Source organism: Pectinophora gossypiella, chromosome 24, assembly GCF_024362695.1.
Source record: "Pectinophora gossypiella chromosome 24, ilPecGoss1.1, whole genome shotgun sequence".
Classification (NCBI taxonomy): Eukaryota; Metazoa; Arthropoda; class Insecta; order Lepidoptera; family Gelechiidae; genus Pectinophora; species Pectinophora gossypiella.
Window position 1 is genome coordinate 7,354,602 of NC_065427.1, and position 18,061 is coordinate 7,372,662.

The 18,061-nt window shown below is 39.4% G+C and overlaps 1 protein-coding gene across 1 annotated transcript in view; it reads left to right on the forward strand.

The window, feature by feature from the left end:
• The window catches only part of LOC126377812 (titin homolog), a 31,418-nt gene that overhangs the window by 7,908 nt on the left and 5,449 nt on the right, over positions 1–18,061 (forward strand). Inside the window, exons 5-15 of the mRNA XM_050025681.1 lie at positions 2,828–4,319; positions 4,524–4,661; positions 7,010–7,204; positions 8,141–8,338; positions 9,182–9,305; positions 9,952–10,087; positions 11,428–11,633; positions 13,100–13,318; positions 13,724–13,948; positions 15,645–15,911; positions 16,771–16,909. Of these exons, the coding sequence (XP_049881638.1) occupies positions 2,828–4,319; positions 4,524–4,661; positions 7,010–7,204; positions 8,141–8,338; positions 9,182–9,305; positions 9,952–10,087; positions 11,428–11,633; positions 13,100–13,318; positions 13,724–13,948; positions 15,645–15,911; positions 16,771–16,909 (3,339 nt within the window). The remainder of the gene's footprint in view (positions 1–2,827; positions 4,320–4,523; positions 4,662–7,009; positions 7,205–8,140; positions 8,339–9,181; positions 9,306–9,951; positions 10,088–11,427; positions 11,634–13,099; positions 13,319–13,723; positions 13,949–15,644; positions 15,912–16,770; positions 16,910–18,061) is intronic.

Sequence of the window (18,061 nt, forward strand, 5' to 3'; positions counted from 1 at the left end):
TATCGCAATTTTGGCTATTATGTCTTGTATCATCAATTTAAGAGCCACGCTCTTGTCGGTGCATCATTTTCCATGCTACTTTTTTAGGGAAAAATAGGGCAGTGGTTTCCCTCTTGCCTTCCGCCCTGCAGTACTCTGTCTGACGCAAGTGGGTTGGCGCCCAGAGTAGTCTATTACAAAGCCATACTAGGACTCCTGTTCTTCTCTCTGTGTGTATTGCGTATGGCAGACAGGTCCTTAAGGTCCCCTAGCCAGGTCTCTGCCGCATCCGTCATAATGCAGCTCGGCTATGCCACCTGGGAATCGGAGTACAGGGCACTCAGGCAGGCAGGGGGCATAGAGGCTACGTAGTGAGGGATGTGTTTGCATACAACAAATAGAATCGCTTCCTTATCCTAACCTCCTTCAACGCTAGATGAACTAAGTATTCACACTGGGGGTTCAAAATCACCATCATAGGCCTTTACATCTTGATCAGATGATTTATACAGCGTTTCTGTAGCAACGTCTTGTATGGCTGAAAAGTCCAATAAGGGAGCGGCAATAGCATTTCAGCCGAGACTCGTTAGTTGGAGTGTTAAAAAGGCCACATCAATTCACCTAAAAAAACAAAATTTCTATTTGAAATTTATTTGCATACCGCACTTTTATACATATGTGCCAATATTGCTTTTTTAGATGACGTGTACTAGGTACAAAATAAATTACTAAATAAAGACACATCCAAAACTAACGAAAAACATTTTCTTTTTTCTAATAAACTTGTTCATGTATTTTATACTCCCTATCCATCCATCCATAGAGAAGGCCCGTGCCCCAGTAGTGGGGACGTTAACGGGCTGGTGATGACGATGTATTTTAAACAAGAAAATCGTAATAATAAGTCCAACATTTTATCATGTTTTTCTATGACGTCACGGTGTGCTTTTTCAAACAAATTCCATACTAATTTTGTGTTCTGACGTATAGTAAAAAGTAACTAATTTGACTAGTTTGAAACTAGCCTATTGCTTCGTTGTGGCTTTTTTAACCACCCTGAGCGTGTCTTTAATATAATATATTTATTATAAAAGGAAGCCACACGCAAACACATGACAATAACATCACTTAATAATTTTCACAGAACAATTAGGTACAAAAGGCATAGTATCAATAGAATCTCCTCATAGTAACCTCTTTAAACTAACAGCCTCCGTGGTCTAGTGGTTAGAGCGTTAGACCCACGATCTGGAGGTCCGGGTTCGATTCCCGATGGGGACATTGTCGAAATCACTTTGTGAGACTGTCCCTTGTTTGGTAAGGACTTTTCAGGCTTGAATCACCTGATTGTCCGAAAAAGTAAGATGATTCCGTGCTTCGGAGGGCACGTTAAGCCGTTGGTCCCGGCTATTAGCCGTAAAAACACCTCCACCAACCCGCATTGGAGCAGCGTGGTGGAGTATGCTCCATACCCCCTCCGGTTGATTGAGGGGAGGCCTGTACCCAGCAGTGGGACGTATATAGGCAGTTTATGTATAGTAACCTCTCTCGCGCAGCTCTTATGAATGGATTCTACTGGTTCTTAACAGACTCATCCCTCGTCCCCGCTCATTTTTGGTGGAAACCCTAAGAACCGTTTGTGTTTGATCCTTGTCTCTCATTATACAATAAGATTTGCAAAGCTTTCTTTAGATTTATACTCAAAAAGTATGTTAGTGGCTAATTGGCCTAAGATTTGTGTTTTTAATTGCACCGTTACTTTGTTTTTGCCTTTTTAATTTTAAATGTTCCTTATATTTCTGTTTGGGTTAAGTTGGACAATATAGACACATACATAGACATAGTTCGTACACACAGTTAATGAAACAATCTTCTAAGACAAGGTACAATCATTTATTTTTACTTCATTATTCATTTATTAAGGTGCTTTAAGGGTTAAAGTCACCATTTGCCTTGTACCTAGTTAATAGTTTGTTTTGTAAATATTTACTTTTATTTTGGTGCAATAAAGTATGTTTGTACATTTTCACGTTAATGGATTCAGATTCAATATCAGAAATCAGCTATTCTCAAACTGTATTGTCCAACGACCCCAAGCCCTCTATGCACCATAGTGACATTTCAGAAGACAGCCACATACACATTTTAGCAATAGATCCCTTCCCTTGCATGTAGATAACAGCTTGCCCGTCGTAAGCGTCACGCATCGGACCCACCGACGTAAGCGACGCGGCGCGCGTTCTAAACGCGGGTCGATTTCACCGCGTAAGTGGTCTACGCGTCTACAGTTTGAGATACACTATTTTTAGTAGTTATTTACTTTACAAGCTAATTTTAGGAAGTATATTAGCTGTTATTTTATGTTTATGTAATATGTAGCGCTTATTTTATTACTGTCTCCCAATTCAGTGCAAAAATGTAGTGATGCAATTCAATTTGAATTATAATAAATAAATAAATAATAATCTCAATTTATTTTTGCATCGCATTAGGAGACTACCATAGTTCATTGTGCATGAGTAGTATTATGTATAGGTAGGTTTAGTTAAGAATATATATTATAGGAAGCAAGTGGTTTAGATAAAAACAGTCGACGAAATACCTAGAATATTTAAATAACGTTAGTAATAAATGCGTAATCTGAGAGGATGTCAATGATTGATTATTGTACATCAGTATCTATAGAAACTTATGATATTATTTGTAGTATAATAAGGTCTATTTTATTATTAGGATAGTGCATAGACAACTATACTAAGTATGACAAGTAATCAATCGTGTAGGTAGAAGTAATTAGTACACTAAACTTTTTGAAATAAAGTATTTAATAAAGTAAATATAATTTCAGATACAGCAAAAATTGATGCAATCATACGAGAGGCGAAGAAAGCTAAAGCCGAAGGGAAAGAATTCAAATTCGATTATCAGAAGTTTGTACCGGATTACGATAATCCGTTCCAAAGAAAGAAAGAGACAGAAGCTGATAAAGCTGCGGAGAAAAAAGATGAAGAACAACCCAACAGGAGAGGCAAGAGTGATAAAGATAAGGAGCGGAGGAAAGGTGATAGATTTGATAGGAGATACTGGAAAGATGGCAAGGATAAATTTAGAGATAAAGACAAATTTAGAGAAAGGGAAAAGAGGGGAGAACATAGAAGTAAGGATAGAGAAGATAAAAATAAGGAAATGCAAAGAGAAAGGGACGGTAGAAGCAGAGATCGGGATATGAAGAGTAGAGATAGAGACGATAGGAGCAAAGATCGTGACAAACATAAAATTAAAGATGTCAAAAACAAAGAACGTGAAGATAAAGGCAAAGATAGAGACTCGAAGATAAAAGATAAAGAATATAAAGACAGAAAGGATAGAGAAGATTCTACACGGAAAGACAAATCAAGGAAAGATGCAGAGAGTTTAGACCATGAGAGAGATGGAAAGGAAACGGATGTAAACTTGAATGATTATTTAGTCTGTGATAGTTGGTCTTTGGATACTGAGGACAAAAACACATCTAGTCCTCAAGTGGAGGATAAAACTAAGACGGCATCTGCAAAGACTTTCTTAGATCCACTAGAGCATCTGAGACAAAGTTTAGCTAAGAAAGATTCTAGCAAGCCTGCAGATGGTCCTAAGATCAAAGAAAAACTTAAACCAGTAATAGACTCGTTCAAATTTGAGTTAGATCCGAATGACGAAAATGATGATGATACTATGTTGGATATCTTCGACGAAGATTCCGATTTGGAGAGGTATTCGCAAACTAAATCTAGTAAGAAAGACCTTTATGACTCCCCGGTTCAAATGAAATTCAGTTTCGACCGTGAAGCGAAGGATATCTCAAATGATGGTATGAATGACGACATGTTTCTCGAATCAGTAATCAATGAGTTGAAACAAGAAAATATGTCTGATGATGAGCATCATGATAAAGGGTTAGTTGAATACGACGAGTCTCCAATTAAAAGTCCGCAGGAACCTAGTGTAGGGTCAGTGACTCCAGAGCTTGATGACTCTATAAGATTGCAAAGTCAAAGAAGCGATTACTCTGATGGGTACAGATCTGTTGATAGCCGAAAGTCGACCGAAAGCGGCTATAAGTCAACCGAAAGTGGCTTTAGATCCGAAAGTAGTTTTAAGCCTGTTGAAAGCGCTTTTAAAGAGATTGAAAGTGTAAAATCCAAAACCTCTAAAGAATTTAGTCTATCGATAGAAAAAGAATTGGATGAAGCGTATGACAACAGAATGTCCAAAGATGTGGTGGATTCGCTAGAAACTTGGAGTTTTGTGTTGAAAATTTGTCAGCCTTTGCTGTTTCGACATGATAAGAATAAATGTTATAAGTAAGTATTTTAAATATTAATTGTTAAAAATCAACAATATTTATGTTGTGTCAAATTTTTGAAATTATTCAATTCCAATTCTTACTGGTTATCTTAGTGTGTTTATCTGTGGCATTATCTTCTGATTTTGAAGAAACTTTCAAATATTTTAAAGAGAGTGCCGGTTTTTATGACTAATTTTCTCTTTTTGTCATTTTTCCTCAGAGAAACCCGCACCGCTCCCAAAGTATGGTACACCCAGAACCCCAAGTTGTGTAGCTGCGTCAAGGATCGATCAGTGGTGTATGAGGAATTGGAGATGTGCAAGATGAACCTTGTCGACCGAGTGTACGGATGCGACCAGTAAGTCGATCTTATACTAATCACTAATCATTGATCTTTCATAGGCTACTTGACAAATTAGTCAAAACGAAAGTTTTCTTTGGACTGTGTATAGAAATACTGTCCTGCGACGTCATCAATGAAAGCTGTCAAACGTCGTACTTATTGTTTCTTAATTCATAAATAAAATTCGAAAATAAGTCGAAAAGCAGAAGGAGATTGATTTTTGATCATCCTAGACTGGCTTCTGTTTCTAGATTAGCTTTTTATAATTTATCTTTGACCCAGTGAAATGTCATAGTAGCATCATGGGATAAACAATTAAAGTGTTATTACAAAACGAAGGCAAAAAAGATAAACTAGATTCTTCTTCTATCGTGTGGGTTGTGAGGTGGATTACCAACCTCATCGACCCTGGTGTCAGCCCCTGACATGACTCATGTAACGAGGTTTAATCTCCTAAGGCTGAGATTTCTTGACACAATAGTTAAACAATGGTGATTAATTTTAAAAGGACAATGGGCCCGATCCTGCAGACATATCCTAATTTTATTTTAAATTATACCCGTAATATTTTTATTGGCGAATATAAAAATTTGGAAGGGTTTCTTAAATTTTCGAACATAATATTTAAAAGGTTTAAGACTTGTGCCTAAAATTGACGTATGTTAATTTAGCCTATCGATTACCCGTTCCTTTCCTTTTTGTCGGATAAGAAAATGGCAGGTGTAACTTAAAATTAGGAGGTGTCTGCACGAATCGGGGGCAATATTTAGTTTATTATGTTCGCCTTTGTTATTTTTCAATTGGATATTATTTTGGCAAAGTTAAACCTCTCTCATTGCTAAGTTACTAACCCAGTACGTTCTCATTCTCACCCACTAGGTCCTCACGTAAGCACAAAAGGAGAAAAAAATCATCCCGCACCAAAAAATCCCGGCACAAAAAAAAGTACTATAAAGGGTTGTCCATGTTTATTCTTTTTTTTTTTAATCTATCCTCTGGGGGTCTGAAAAGCAATATTGCTATTTGATATCTGTTGATATTGCGCACTTACTTTTATATGCGTAAACTGTAATATTGCGGTCTTTTCAGATCCCCTGTACTTTTCTTTTTTTTAGTTGTAGATTGTAGTTAGTTCTTCCACTCTATATATTTGCATGTCTGTTGCGTCTTTTCTTTTTTAATATTTTAATCAAGTGCGCTGGTTCTTAAGTTGGGTTTTCATTATACGAGTACTTTCGGACTGAGTGCGTTCAGATGGACGAATGAATGGTGTAGTCTTCGAATGAATGGTGTAGTCTTACTATGTAAAAATGTAAAATCTGCATCCGAGCGTACTAAACATCGGCATCCAGTCAATGTAGGTAGTGTAATTATCCGACCGTAGCGAGCCAAGTTTTCGTATAGTGAAAACCGAGCTTTACCCGCATTTCCACTAGAGCGAAGATGAGTTGAAAAGATATAGTGGCGTGTAGGTTGTGAGCTCAAAGATCAACTTCACCAACCTTGGCATAAGGATTATTAATGCTCCTGACATGGCCCATATCAGGGGCAAATTGCAGTTGAACGTTGAACGAATATCACGACAAACCAAATGTTGTACCATCGGACAGTTGGCTAATCGGGGGAAAAAATCCCTTGGGTACAACCAGTTATAGCGGGAAGGTCCTGTGTGATCCATTATACAGCCACTCGTACCAAGCGGTTGTACCACGGCCATAGACATAAACTGCCTATATACGTCCCACTGCTGGGCACAGGCCTCCCCTCAATCAACCGGAGTGGGTATGGAGCATACTCCACCACGCTGCTCCAATGCGGGTTGGTGGAGGTGTTTTTACGGCTAATAGCCGGGACCAACGGCTTAACGTGCCCTCCGAAGCACGGAATCATCTTACTTTTTCGGACAATCAGGTGATTCAAGCCTGAAAAGTCCAAAAAAAGGACAGTCTCACAAAGTGATTCCGACAATGTCCACATCGGGAATCGAACCCGGACCTCCAGATCGTGAGCCTAATGCTCTAACCACTAGACCACGGAGGTTGTTTGAACCACTAGACCACAGCCATAGAATAACGAATAATAGTACGTATAGAACGGCATCTCTCCGCTCCCCACCAGCGGCTGAGCTAAGCTTACTCACCCCCCCGGTCTTACTTTAGTCTTTAGACGTCACACAAACAGATGTGCGTGTACGATAACATCAATGTGTGGTGTCTGTATAAAACGAGGTGTTTTGTATGAAGTGTCCGCCGTGTGCAACGGGTCTCACAGGACCCTCCAACGTTCTCATCGTCTTCACTCTGGTAGAAACTTCTTCTCTATCACCAACTCTATTCGTCTCATACTATCTGTTACTCTTACAGGATTCCCGACGCGCCGTATCAAGTAGCCCGTTCCTGGTACCCCCGCATAGAACAATGCCTCGTAGAGAACCCTAAGACTGTGGATATGACCACTGAGTGGGATATTGAGGAGCGTCGCCCTGAGAAGAGCAAGCTGAGACGGTCTCAGACCCCTGAGAAGGTGGAAGAGGAGTCTCTGGATAGAGAATATCAGAGGTAAGGCATATTTGTACATTCTATGTCTCATTGCTAGGTACAAGCCTCTCTCTTTTCTTCGTTATTGAAAGGATGGAGTAAAGAATCCCTATGCTTCACTTCATGTTGATTGTAGAAATATCCAGACGCGATTCTTTACAAAAGAAAGAAAAGTTCGTTTCTAAACTGAACTGGGAACGAATAAAAATATAGAACGCGTTGAGCTGCTTATCTTACCTTGCATGTCGTGAAAACCAGTAAAGTTGGATCAACTAGTTCCGCACATATCCCATAGATGGCGCTTATCGAAGCCATATATCGCTGAAACGCGCTAACGGAGTTGTCACATCGCGACGCCCCATATACTACTTCCAATGTAACACCGTTGGATCGTCGATACCTAATCACTCTCCAACTTTGCTTAGTGAGGTATTATGCACTGTTCAGTACCTCGAAGCAACCATCTGAACATCACCCTTGACGTGGAAAGAGGGATTCTGGATTGCGGCGAGAGTAGGCTGCCGCCAAAGGATGTTTTCGGGGTACTGAACAGACCATAGTACTCCGCTAGCCACAAGTTTACCGGGTGAGAGCCTTCAGCGCTCCCCATTTCTCCGGCCAAGTAGTTAATGCCATCTGCGGCAAATCTACAATAAGTCACGTCAAAAAAAATAAAAGCTAGCCACAGGTTGGTAGTGTGACTAGGGATCGACGATCCAACAGTGTTACGTTGGAAGTTGCATATGTGCGTCGCGCCATGTGAACTTCGTTAGCGCGTTCTAGGCCTGCATTGTTTGATTTGCGCTATCTGTTGGATATGGGCGGGAACTAACTGACCAGTTGGGTTCGTATGGATCATTATAAGAGTGATAGGCTGATTCTTCATATAAGTGACTGCAAGTTGCCATCTAATTGTTGCTCTGCTGCTTAGTAATAATCCAAATGGACGTTCAACAGATTCATGGAAGCAGTAGAAGGGTGGCCAGAGGTGGAAGGACCTGGCAAGGACGACTCGCGCAGCACGACGCCCGTCCGACACGAGAGCAGGAAGAAGAAGGCGGAAGATAGCGGCAGAGAAGAGAAGAAGAAGGCCAAGAAGATGAAGCTGAGCAGCGGAGGCTGGAGTCAGGAGTCCGATGTTGAGGAGGAGAAAGCGTAAGTATATCTGTCTCTTGTTAGTTCCAAACTCATGTTAGTTCCACGCGGTGGTGGGTGGAGGTGGCGGATGGAGCCAGGAGTCCGATGTTGAAGAGGAAAATGTATAAGTCTCTTTCTCTCTGTCTCTTGTTAGTGTGCTTTGAGAGTATTCAAACACGAAGACAGCGCTATCTCTACTGTCTATCGCAACTGTCGATAGATGACAGGTGGAGCAAGGGGTCCAAGTTGAGGAGAAGAAGGAGTCGGTCTATATGCATATTTAGTAGTAGTACCACTCACCCGTCCACACACACTCACACTACTCTGCTGGACTGTGAGTGAACAAAAAAAAAACAACAACGCATTGAGGTGCTTGTCGTCATGAAAGTTGAGCATTTTCTGATAGCACTGAAAAATTATTTTTATTACCAGTCGTCAACTTATGTACCTATGTAATTTTTCATTTATATTACAAAAACTATCAAATAATAGGTTAGTTTCCAACTAGTCGAATACTAAACGTCATACGTATACTTTTTACTAAACGTCAAAACACGAAATTACTATGGAATTCGTATGAAAAAGCACACTCATAGATCATCATCATCAATTTAACGCTCTTGTCGGTGTAGCATTTTCCATTCCAGCCTATCAAAGGCCAATTCCTTGACTTCCCTATAAGACACGACGTTGACCTTATCTTTAATCTGTTCCATGTAAGCACGTTCACGTTTATCTGTGACGTCATAGATAAACGTGATAAAATGTCGGACTTTTTATTACGTTTTTCTTGATTACAATAAATAAATAATCAGAATTTATCTTGAACCTAGTACACGAGTCAATTATTTGATTTTCCAGAAAACCTGTCAAACCCGAGAAGGTGAAAGCTAAACGCAAACGCAAGCACTCGGCGTCAACAATATCATCGGAATCCCTCAGCGACGATGGCGCTAAGAAACGGAAGAAGGTCGCTAAGAAAAAGGTAACAAAGTCAAAGACACAGGGTGTTAGTGATACCGTAACAAAAACTTTAAGGGATGATTCAGACTGTGATTCTGAGTTGATATCAAGTGGAATTTTTCGTCGCGTAAGTATAGAACGAAAAATAAGTAAAAAAAAACATGTTCATGAATTTTCTGACAGCTTATTCCACTTGATATTAACTCGGGATCATGGTCTGAATGATCGCCCAAAGTTTTCATCGCGGTGACATCTAAAACCCATACCACATCATGTCGTAACGAATACTGTTAAGTGGAATTTTCCATCATGATTTGGTAACATAAACAGCCTATATACGTTCCACTTCTGGGCACAGTCAACCGGAGGGGGTACGGATAATACACGCTGCGGGTTGGTGGAAGTGTTCATTTACGGCTAACAGCTAGGACCAATGGCTTAATTTGCCTTTTCCTTTCCAAAGCACGAAATCATCTTACTTTTTCGGACAATCAGAAGATTCAAACCAAACAAAGGAAAGTCTCACAAACTGGTTTCGACACTGCTCCCAACGGGAATCGAACCTGGACCTCCAGATCGTGAGCCCAACGCTCGAACCACTAGACCACGGAGAATGTTTTGTTTGTGTGTGTCTATTTAGTAATTAATAGATTTGTATTTATTAACAGGATGAAAAGAAGGTGAAAACAAAAGCAAAACGTAAAAAGTTGGAGAAGAAAATGGCGAAGAAATTGAAAGAGAAGAAGAAGAAGAAAAAAGTGGAGAAGATAGAAGTGGATTCAGACTTGGAGGAAGAAGAGGAAGGTATTTGCAGATGCATTATAGTTTCTTAGTTTAATGCGAAAATGTTAGAGATTGGCTATTTTTAGACATAAAAGACACCATTGCATGTCTACGACGTTACTGTCTTTCCATTGCTAAAAAAGAAGAAAAACTGCGTGAAATGCTGGAGAGATTGTATGGAGTGTCAGAAATATTGGTTTGGTTAGGACATTACAGGGTGATCACCTGATTGTCCGAAAGTAAGATGATCCGTGCTTCGGACTACTTACCTGATTAAGTAGTCGTTACATGAGCCATGTCAGGGGCCTTTGGCGGCTCAATAATAACCCTGACACCAGGGTTGATGAGGTTAGTTAATTCACCTCACAACCCACACGATGGAAAAGCTGTTTATGTATATAAACGTCTATTTTTTTTTGCACGCTATCAGTAAACATGCAATTTGGAATTCTACCAACGAATTATGCAGGTAATGTTCGCTTTTAGATAATATTTTTTTTATCGAGTCATATTTAACGGGATTCGAACGTAGCTTTTGTGGAGACTTCGCGGGTTGGAAGGTCAGACAGGCAGTCGCTTATGTAATAAACTGGACCTGTCAAATCTTCACTGGTAATTGTAATAAAACCCCACACAAATAATTGAATGAACTATATTACTTAGGATATTATATTAAATTACAAGATCCACGGCTCCATACCCCCTGCGGTTGATTGAGGGGAGGCCTGTGCCCAGCAGTGGGACGTATATAGGCAGTTTATGTTACAAGATCCACACATTGAGACGCGTTGGTTTGCTCGCACTAGAGATGTGACTGACCATAAATGGTAGACTATTAGGTATGTCCCATACAGACCCTGTGGACCTGGGATAACACGAATGTTTTCTTTGGAGTTTGCATGGAAATACTGTCCTGTGACGTCATCAATGAAAGCGGTCAAACGCCGTACTCATTGTTACTTAATTCATAAATATAATTCGAAAATAAGTGGATAAGTAAAATGAGATTGATTTTTGATCATCTTAGACTGGCTTCTATTTCTAGATGAGCATTTTATAATTTATCTTTGACACAGTTAACGACCCTATTGTACAGTCATGAGCAATATAATGTTTCCACTTTAGGACTCTGTCGCACTAACATATTTGACGTTTAGTGAGACTTACAGTTCAATTTGTCAAAAAGGTTAATGTGACATGGTACCAAAGTGTATACATATTAATGCTCGTGACCGTACTACCTGGTGAGGACTGACTTGACGACAGACTGAGCGCTCTGGCGTCAATGTGAATCGTCCCTTAGCACAGGTGCTAAAAAACCATAATATATGTATTTAAACAGTATATTTCACTCTCGACAGAAATAAAGAAGAAAGATAAAAAGTTGAAGAAAAAGAAGCAACAGAAACTCAAGAAAAAAACTGAAAAGAAGAAGAAACGCGTTCGTTCTTCTAGCAGTAGTTCGTCGTCTTCCAGCAGCGATAGCAGTTCCGAGACGGAGTCTGAACTTGATAAGAAGGCGAAGAAAAAGAAGAAGAAAGAAGCAGAGGCTAGAAAGAAGAAAAAGGTATGACAAATTAATGAATATACTTCGTTTGCTAAACAAATTAACAATAAATGAATAGGCTGGTTTCCATCTAGTCAAATCAGTTAGGCACTTTTGACTAAACTTTTTTAGGGAAAAATAGGGCAGTGGTTTCCATCTTGCCTTCCGCCCCGCAGTACTCTGTCTGACGCGATTGGGATGGCGCCATTCTGGTTACAAGATGGTAATTAACATTAAGATCTCTGCCACATGAACTCGATGTAGGGTAATACATACTACACAGGCCTCCCCTCAATCAACCGGAGGGGGTATAGAGCATACTCCACCACGCTGCTCCACTGCGGGTTGGTGGAGGTGTTTTTACGGCTAATATCCGGGACTAACGGCTTAACGTGCCTTCCGAAGCACGGATCATCTTAGTTTCTAACAATCAGGTGATCAGTCTGTAATGTCCTAACCAAATGACAAAGGGATTTTTGTGACATGTCCCCGCCGGATTCGAGCCCGGGGCTTCCGGAAGGCGAGTCCAACGCTTTACCACTGGACCACGAAGGCCGCCATGTTTTACACTGAATCATCTGCACGTACGCCATCTAGGTAACGGATAGGAACTAGACTAAGGTCCCTACACCGATAATGGCCCCGATTCCTGCAGACACCTCTTAATTTTACTTTAAGTTATACCTGTCATTTTCTTATCCGCCGAAAAGGAAAGGAACGGATGATTGAAGCTCTTAATTTTAGGAAGAATGAGTAAATGAATGAATAACCCGGGCGAATCAAAAAGGTATCTCGCTGGTATGCAAACCGTTTGACGTGTGCTGTCAACATAATTCTATCGGGTTATTGGCCAATGTAAAATTTTTAGACGGTTGTTTTAGATTTGTGCTTAAAATTGACGTGTGTTCCATAAATTTTATGCTTGTCGATTACCCGCCCCTTTCCTTTTCGGCGGACAAAAAAATGAAAGATATAACTTAAAATAAAATTAGATGGCGTTTACAGGAATTAGCACCAATAAGTTGCCAAATCTCCGATGTATAGCTGTATAGATCTAGTGTTCACTAAATCTTTTAAGGGGCAAAGTACACGTTTTTACAATAAGATTCCCATTGACATTCAGAATTTGCCTTTCAACTGTTTTAAGACAGTAGCTAAACAGAAACTTTGCAAAAAAGGTTATTATAAAGTTAGTGATTATTTAGAAGATACGAATGCATGGGATTAACTGTCTGAGAACTGATATTAGGCAGCTAAATTACTCAATTTTATAACAATATTTTATGTTTATTTTTTTTAAAGAACGTCTAGGGCCCTGTGCCGATGTTTTTCTTGCAGCTTCTTTTCCCCGACTATACAGGTTGTGAGAATCTGCAGTAGTTTAAGGCGGATGAGACGTTCGTTATGTAAAAATTGACGATTCAAAGTGTAACTATGTTTCCTACTGAATATAGATATTTTTGAATTTGAATTTTTAAATACCACAGGAGAAGAAGAAGAAATCGAAGCAGCAGTCCGCTTCGGACTCCACTCAGAGCGAGGAGTTGTTCGACGTGAACATACTGAACAACATCAAGACGGAGAGAGTCACGGATGATGAGAAGAGGGAGAAGTCTCCCGTCAAACATAGAGAGATCATCAGCGTCAAGGAGCTACACGAAGAGTTCAGCTCTAAGGGGAAGGTCGCTCAAGTGCAGGTCAAACAGGTGAGTGACAATCAATTCTTCTATCGTGTGGGTTGTGAGGCAACCAACCTCATCAATCCTGGTGTTAGGGTCATTACTGAGACGCCAAAGGCCCCTTGTAACGACTGCATACTTACATCAGTAAGTAATAACCGGGACCAACTGCTTAACGTGCCTTCCGAAGCGCGGATCATCTTACTTTCGGACAAGCAGGTGATCAGCTAATCAATCAATTTAAAAGCCACAGTATGACAAGTAAACATTATGCCAAAAGACGATTATGAATAAAAAAATATGCCTAACCGGTTATGCCTAATTAAAGTAGGACAAACAACATTATGCGAAAAAAAAGGGTCCCGTCACTAACACCCTGTATGATTGAAGTCCTATTGGAGATATAATAGCAGACTTATGTGTGTATTTCAGGAAGTAATAGAAGAAGCTAAAAATGTAGAAGTAGAGGACTTGGTAGAAGAGAGACAGGAAGAGAAGAGTTTAGAAGCGATCGAGTTGCCAAAGGAACCGGAGCCGGAAATGCCCCAGACGGTACAGGAAACGGAAGCGGAACTAATGCACAAGTTCGACCTTGAAGGGAACGTAGAGGAAGAACAATTTCCGGCCGAGGAGAAGATAGAGACTGTGGAGTTTAAGGTATAGTACATGAATTATGATTATGACAGAGGAACATTGATATACTAACTCCGAATCCGAAAAAAATCTATATTAAGTAGATAGATAGATAGATAGAATACTTTATTGAGCACAATGGACACAAAATATAGAGAAAAATTTTAAAAATAAAAAACAAATAAATAAGTAATGATGAATTTAATTCATCTTTTTTTTTGGGTTACTTATACGTTGTTACAATAAAATACCAAATAATATTTTGTATTTGTCAGAAAATAAATTTAAAGCTCATGTGAACTTTATGTAAAAAAGCTTATATAAGATTAATGTTTACCTAAATTGTAAAAATTCCTGGTAATACATGTATTCCTCTAGTTATTAAATAACTTGTAATGTATTTCTTACATTGATTTTAAAGATTTGTGTCATTTCGTATCCTCGACCATAACACCTTGCGAAATGACGTAGATTCAAAAATGTTAAGTTCACCTTCAACAAGTTTATCCATTATAATTCCGTTGAATAAATGATTCTGAATTCTGATTTACGTATTTGACCCCATGAAAACGGGATAACACTAGATAGAATCTATCTATCTCTCCTAAATCTTTTATCTCCTGGATGTAGCGCTCAAATATCAGATTTCCACTCCTCGCGATCTTTTGCAGCCTCTGTAGCTTGGTCCCATGACATTTATTTATTTATTGAGGATATCCAACAGCTTATTAATTAACTAAGAATAATTACAGTAAGTACAATGTTTGTTCGCCAATCACAGGATACCACAAATAAAACAAATTGTAGAACTTGATGAGAACAGTAATAAAACTAACGATACAATGGCCCCGATTCCTGGAGACACCGTCTAATTTTATTTTAAGTTATATCTGTCATTTTCATATCCGTCGAAAAGGAAAGGGACGGATGATTCACAGCTCTTAATTTTAGGAAGAATGAGTAAATGAACGTGTCGGGTTATTGACTGATGTAAAATTTTTAGACGGTTGGTTTAGATTTGTGCTTAAAATTGACGTGTGTTCCATAAATTTTATGCTTGTCGATTACCCGTCCCTTTCCTTTTCGGCGGATAAGAAAATGACAGATATAACTTAAAATAAAATTAGATGGTATTTACAGGAATTAGCACCAATGCTAGGCTTAAAGTATATAAAAATATATATATTATTAAAAAAAAAACACATTATAAAAAAAATTCTGGAAATGTTACAAAAAGATTGTTTATAAACTTAAACCTATATATTATAAACTATTGTCATTATAAGCAGGCACAGACTAAAATTGGTTTACGTGACCACAAATAAATATAAAAATCAACTGAGTGTCGCCAGGTCTTTTTGGACCACCGTTTTTTGCGCATTTCCACGCGCACACCAGGTCAAGAGCTCGACGGGACGGGCGTTTCGTAGGTCTTCTAAGGACATGACCACTCCTCCTATACTTAAAGGTTACCTGGAAGAGATTGCTACTTAGAAATAAGGCCGCCTATTGTGCTCATTTTATTTCTCTTTTGTTTTGAATTTTGTTTTTTCCTGTTTGTGCAATAAAGTATTTGTTATGTTATGACCAATCCACCGCCATTTCCGTGTGTCGCCCGGTCAATCTCCACAGTTCTGTGTTTGTAATAGTTTTTGGTCAGAAGATCTAGGGAGATGATGGTGTAGGTTATTTGTTAACGAATAATCCTTCAATTTCTCAGGAACCAGAAATCCCTACGCCGCCCCCACGCCCTGACGAATCCTCACAATGTTCGTCACAGGAATCCATCTGCAGCATCAAAGACCAAACGTATGAGAAAGACGAGAGTCACCTCCGACCTTCATCGCAGAACAGCAACTACAGCTTCAATGACGTCATGGCTAGCCAAGTCGGGTACAAACCTATGGAGGATAATTTGGAAGGATATGAGAATTACGATATGTATGAACAGATGGCCATGGCGTATCAGAGCGACGTCGCTAGTCAGGTAAGCTCCTGTCAATTCTAAACTCCTGGGGGGTTAAAATGGCCACATCGAAGCAATTCATCTAAGAAAGCAATATTGCTATTTGACATTTGTTTTCATTGCGCACTTACTTTTATATGCGCAAATGTCAAATTGCAATATTGCTTTCTTAGGAGTCACCATGCTGTGAATGTGGTCACCCGGACCAAAGCATATCTCACATAGTGAACGAGTGCCCTCTGCACCAGGTGGTATAGCCGAGCTGCATTGTGTGACGGATGCAGCAGAGACTTGGTTAAGGGAGCTTAAGCTGGATATTTGATCCAAGCAGGATATTTGTCTGCCATACGCAATAATAATAATTGCTTTCTTAGATGAATTGCTCCGATGTGGCCATTTTAACCCCCTGGTACTTTCTTCGCGAGTGCTTCACACATATTTTCCGTCGCAAAATTAATGTTTTTTTTTTAAATTATTTTCAATTCTATACTTTTGCGATGTAAAATTCCACTTGATGTAAAATCAGAATAATCAGCTGAATCATCCCTCTCAGTATTTGTTACCATGTCACTTACACCCCATACAAGTACACATAGGTAGCCATACCAGTAGGTATGGGTGTTAGTGACACTGTAATGCTGAGCTGCTGATACTGTGCGGGATGGTTCAGACCATGATTCTGAGTAAATAAGTGGAATTTCCTGTCGGAAAATTCATGAAAATTTTGGTGTTTTTTTAAATTATTTTCTGTTGCACACTTGCGACGGAGAATTCCACTTGATATCACCTCAGAATGATGGTCTGAATCATCCCTCAAAGTTTTCGTTACGATATCACTGACACCCTGTATAATATTGAATGCTTTATCTGTATTTTTCAGCTAGTGTCACCCCCTTCGACTGAGGTGTCGCAACGCATAGAAACAGTGGTCCGGGCGCGCGGCCGCGGCGAGATCAAGTGTGACTGGCGCGCCAGCGACCCGCCCGCCGTCACCAGCAACACCAGACCCTCGCGGTGGGGTACGTATCTTATTTTACTATTTGAACAATAAGGTTGTACAGTCACGAGCAATATAATGTACCCACTTTAGGACTCTGTCGCACTAACATATTTGTCATTTAGTGACACTTACAGTTCAATTTGTCAAAAAAGTTAATGTGACATGGTACCAAAGTGTATACATATTAATGCTCGTGACCGTACTAGGTTCAAGATAAACTATGAAATTCTGATTATTAAATAAAGTCAAATCTAAAAGTAACGAAAAACATTTTCCTTTTTTTATTTAACTTATTTATAAATTTTCGTCATGGAAAACGTCATAATAAGTCAGACATTTTATCACGTTTTTCTATGACGTCACAGTGTGCTTTATCATACAAATTCCATAGTAAGTTCGTGTTTTGAAGATTAGTAAAAAGTGAGGGCCTGTTCACAATAGCAATTTGTCCGGTGATTTTTCGGCGACATAAAACGAACGAAGCGAACTAATTGGTTCATAGAATAAGCGCTAGATGGCGCTTGTTCGTAATACTAGCCAATAGTGGCAATACGCTCGCACCCTGTTACTTAAAGAGATCGCCAATGACGATAATGATACCTATGTCTTATATCTTTATCTTGATTCTCAAACGGAAAGCTCCGGGTCGAACCCGGTCGGAAGACAGAAATAATCCAAACCTTATTGAGTCTGGAAATCTCGGTTTTACGAGAACTTCACTTTAACTTCTTGAACTTTCAGAAATTGCTGAGCTAGAGGGTTCCCCCCTAATTCCCCCCACCTTTTAGATACTTCTATGCGTTTTTTACTACAACAGGTTGAATATTTTTTAAGAATAATTATTTTACTGCAACAGATAAAACATGAAACTTTCAGGAATTTCAGGAACAACGCTGGGTATCACTTTTCGAGGCTAAGTTCAGTGTCACGTTGGTCTAAAAGAAAGCTCGGTGAAGCGTGGGTACTTATATCATCTTGCGATGGATGAAATTCTGACTACCGCAATTCGGATAATCGTGAGCTTATGTTAAAGAATGAGATTAACTGTCTGGGAACTGATATTCGGCAGCCAAATTGCTAAATTGTATAACAATATATTTTTTTAAAGAACGTCTGGGCGGGCCCCTTTGCCGAGGTTTTTCTTGTAGCTTCGTTTCCCCGGCTATACAGG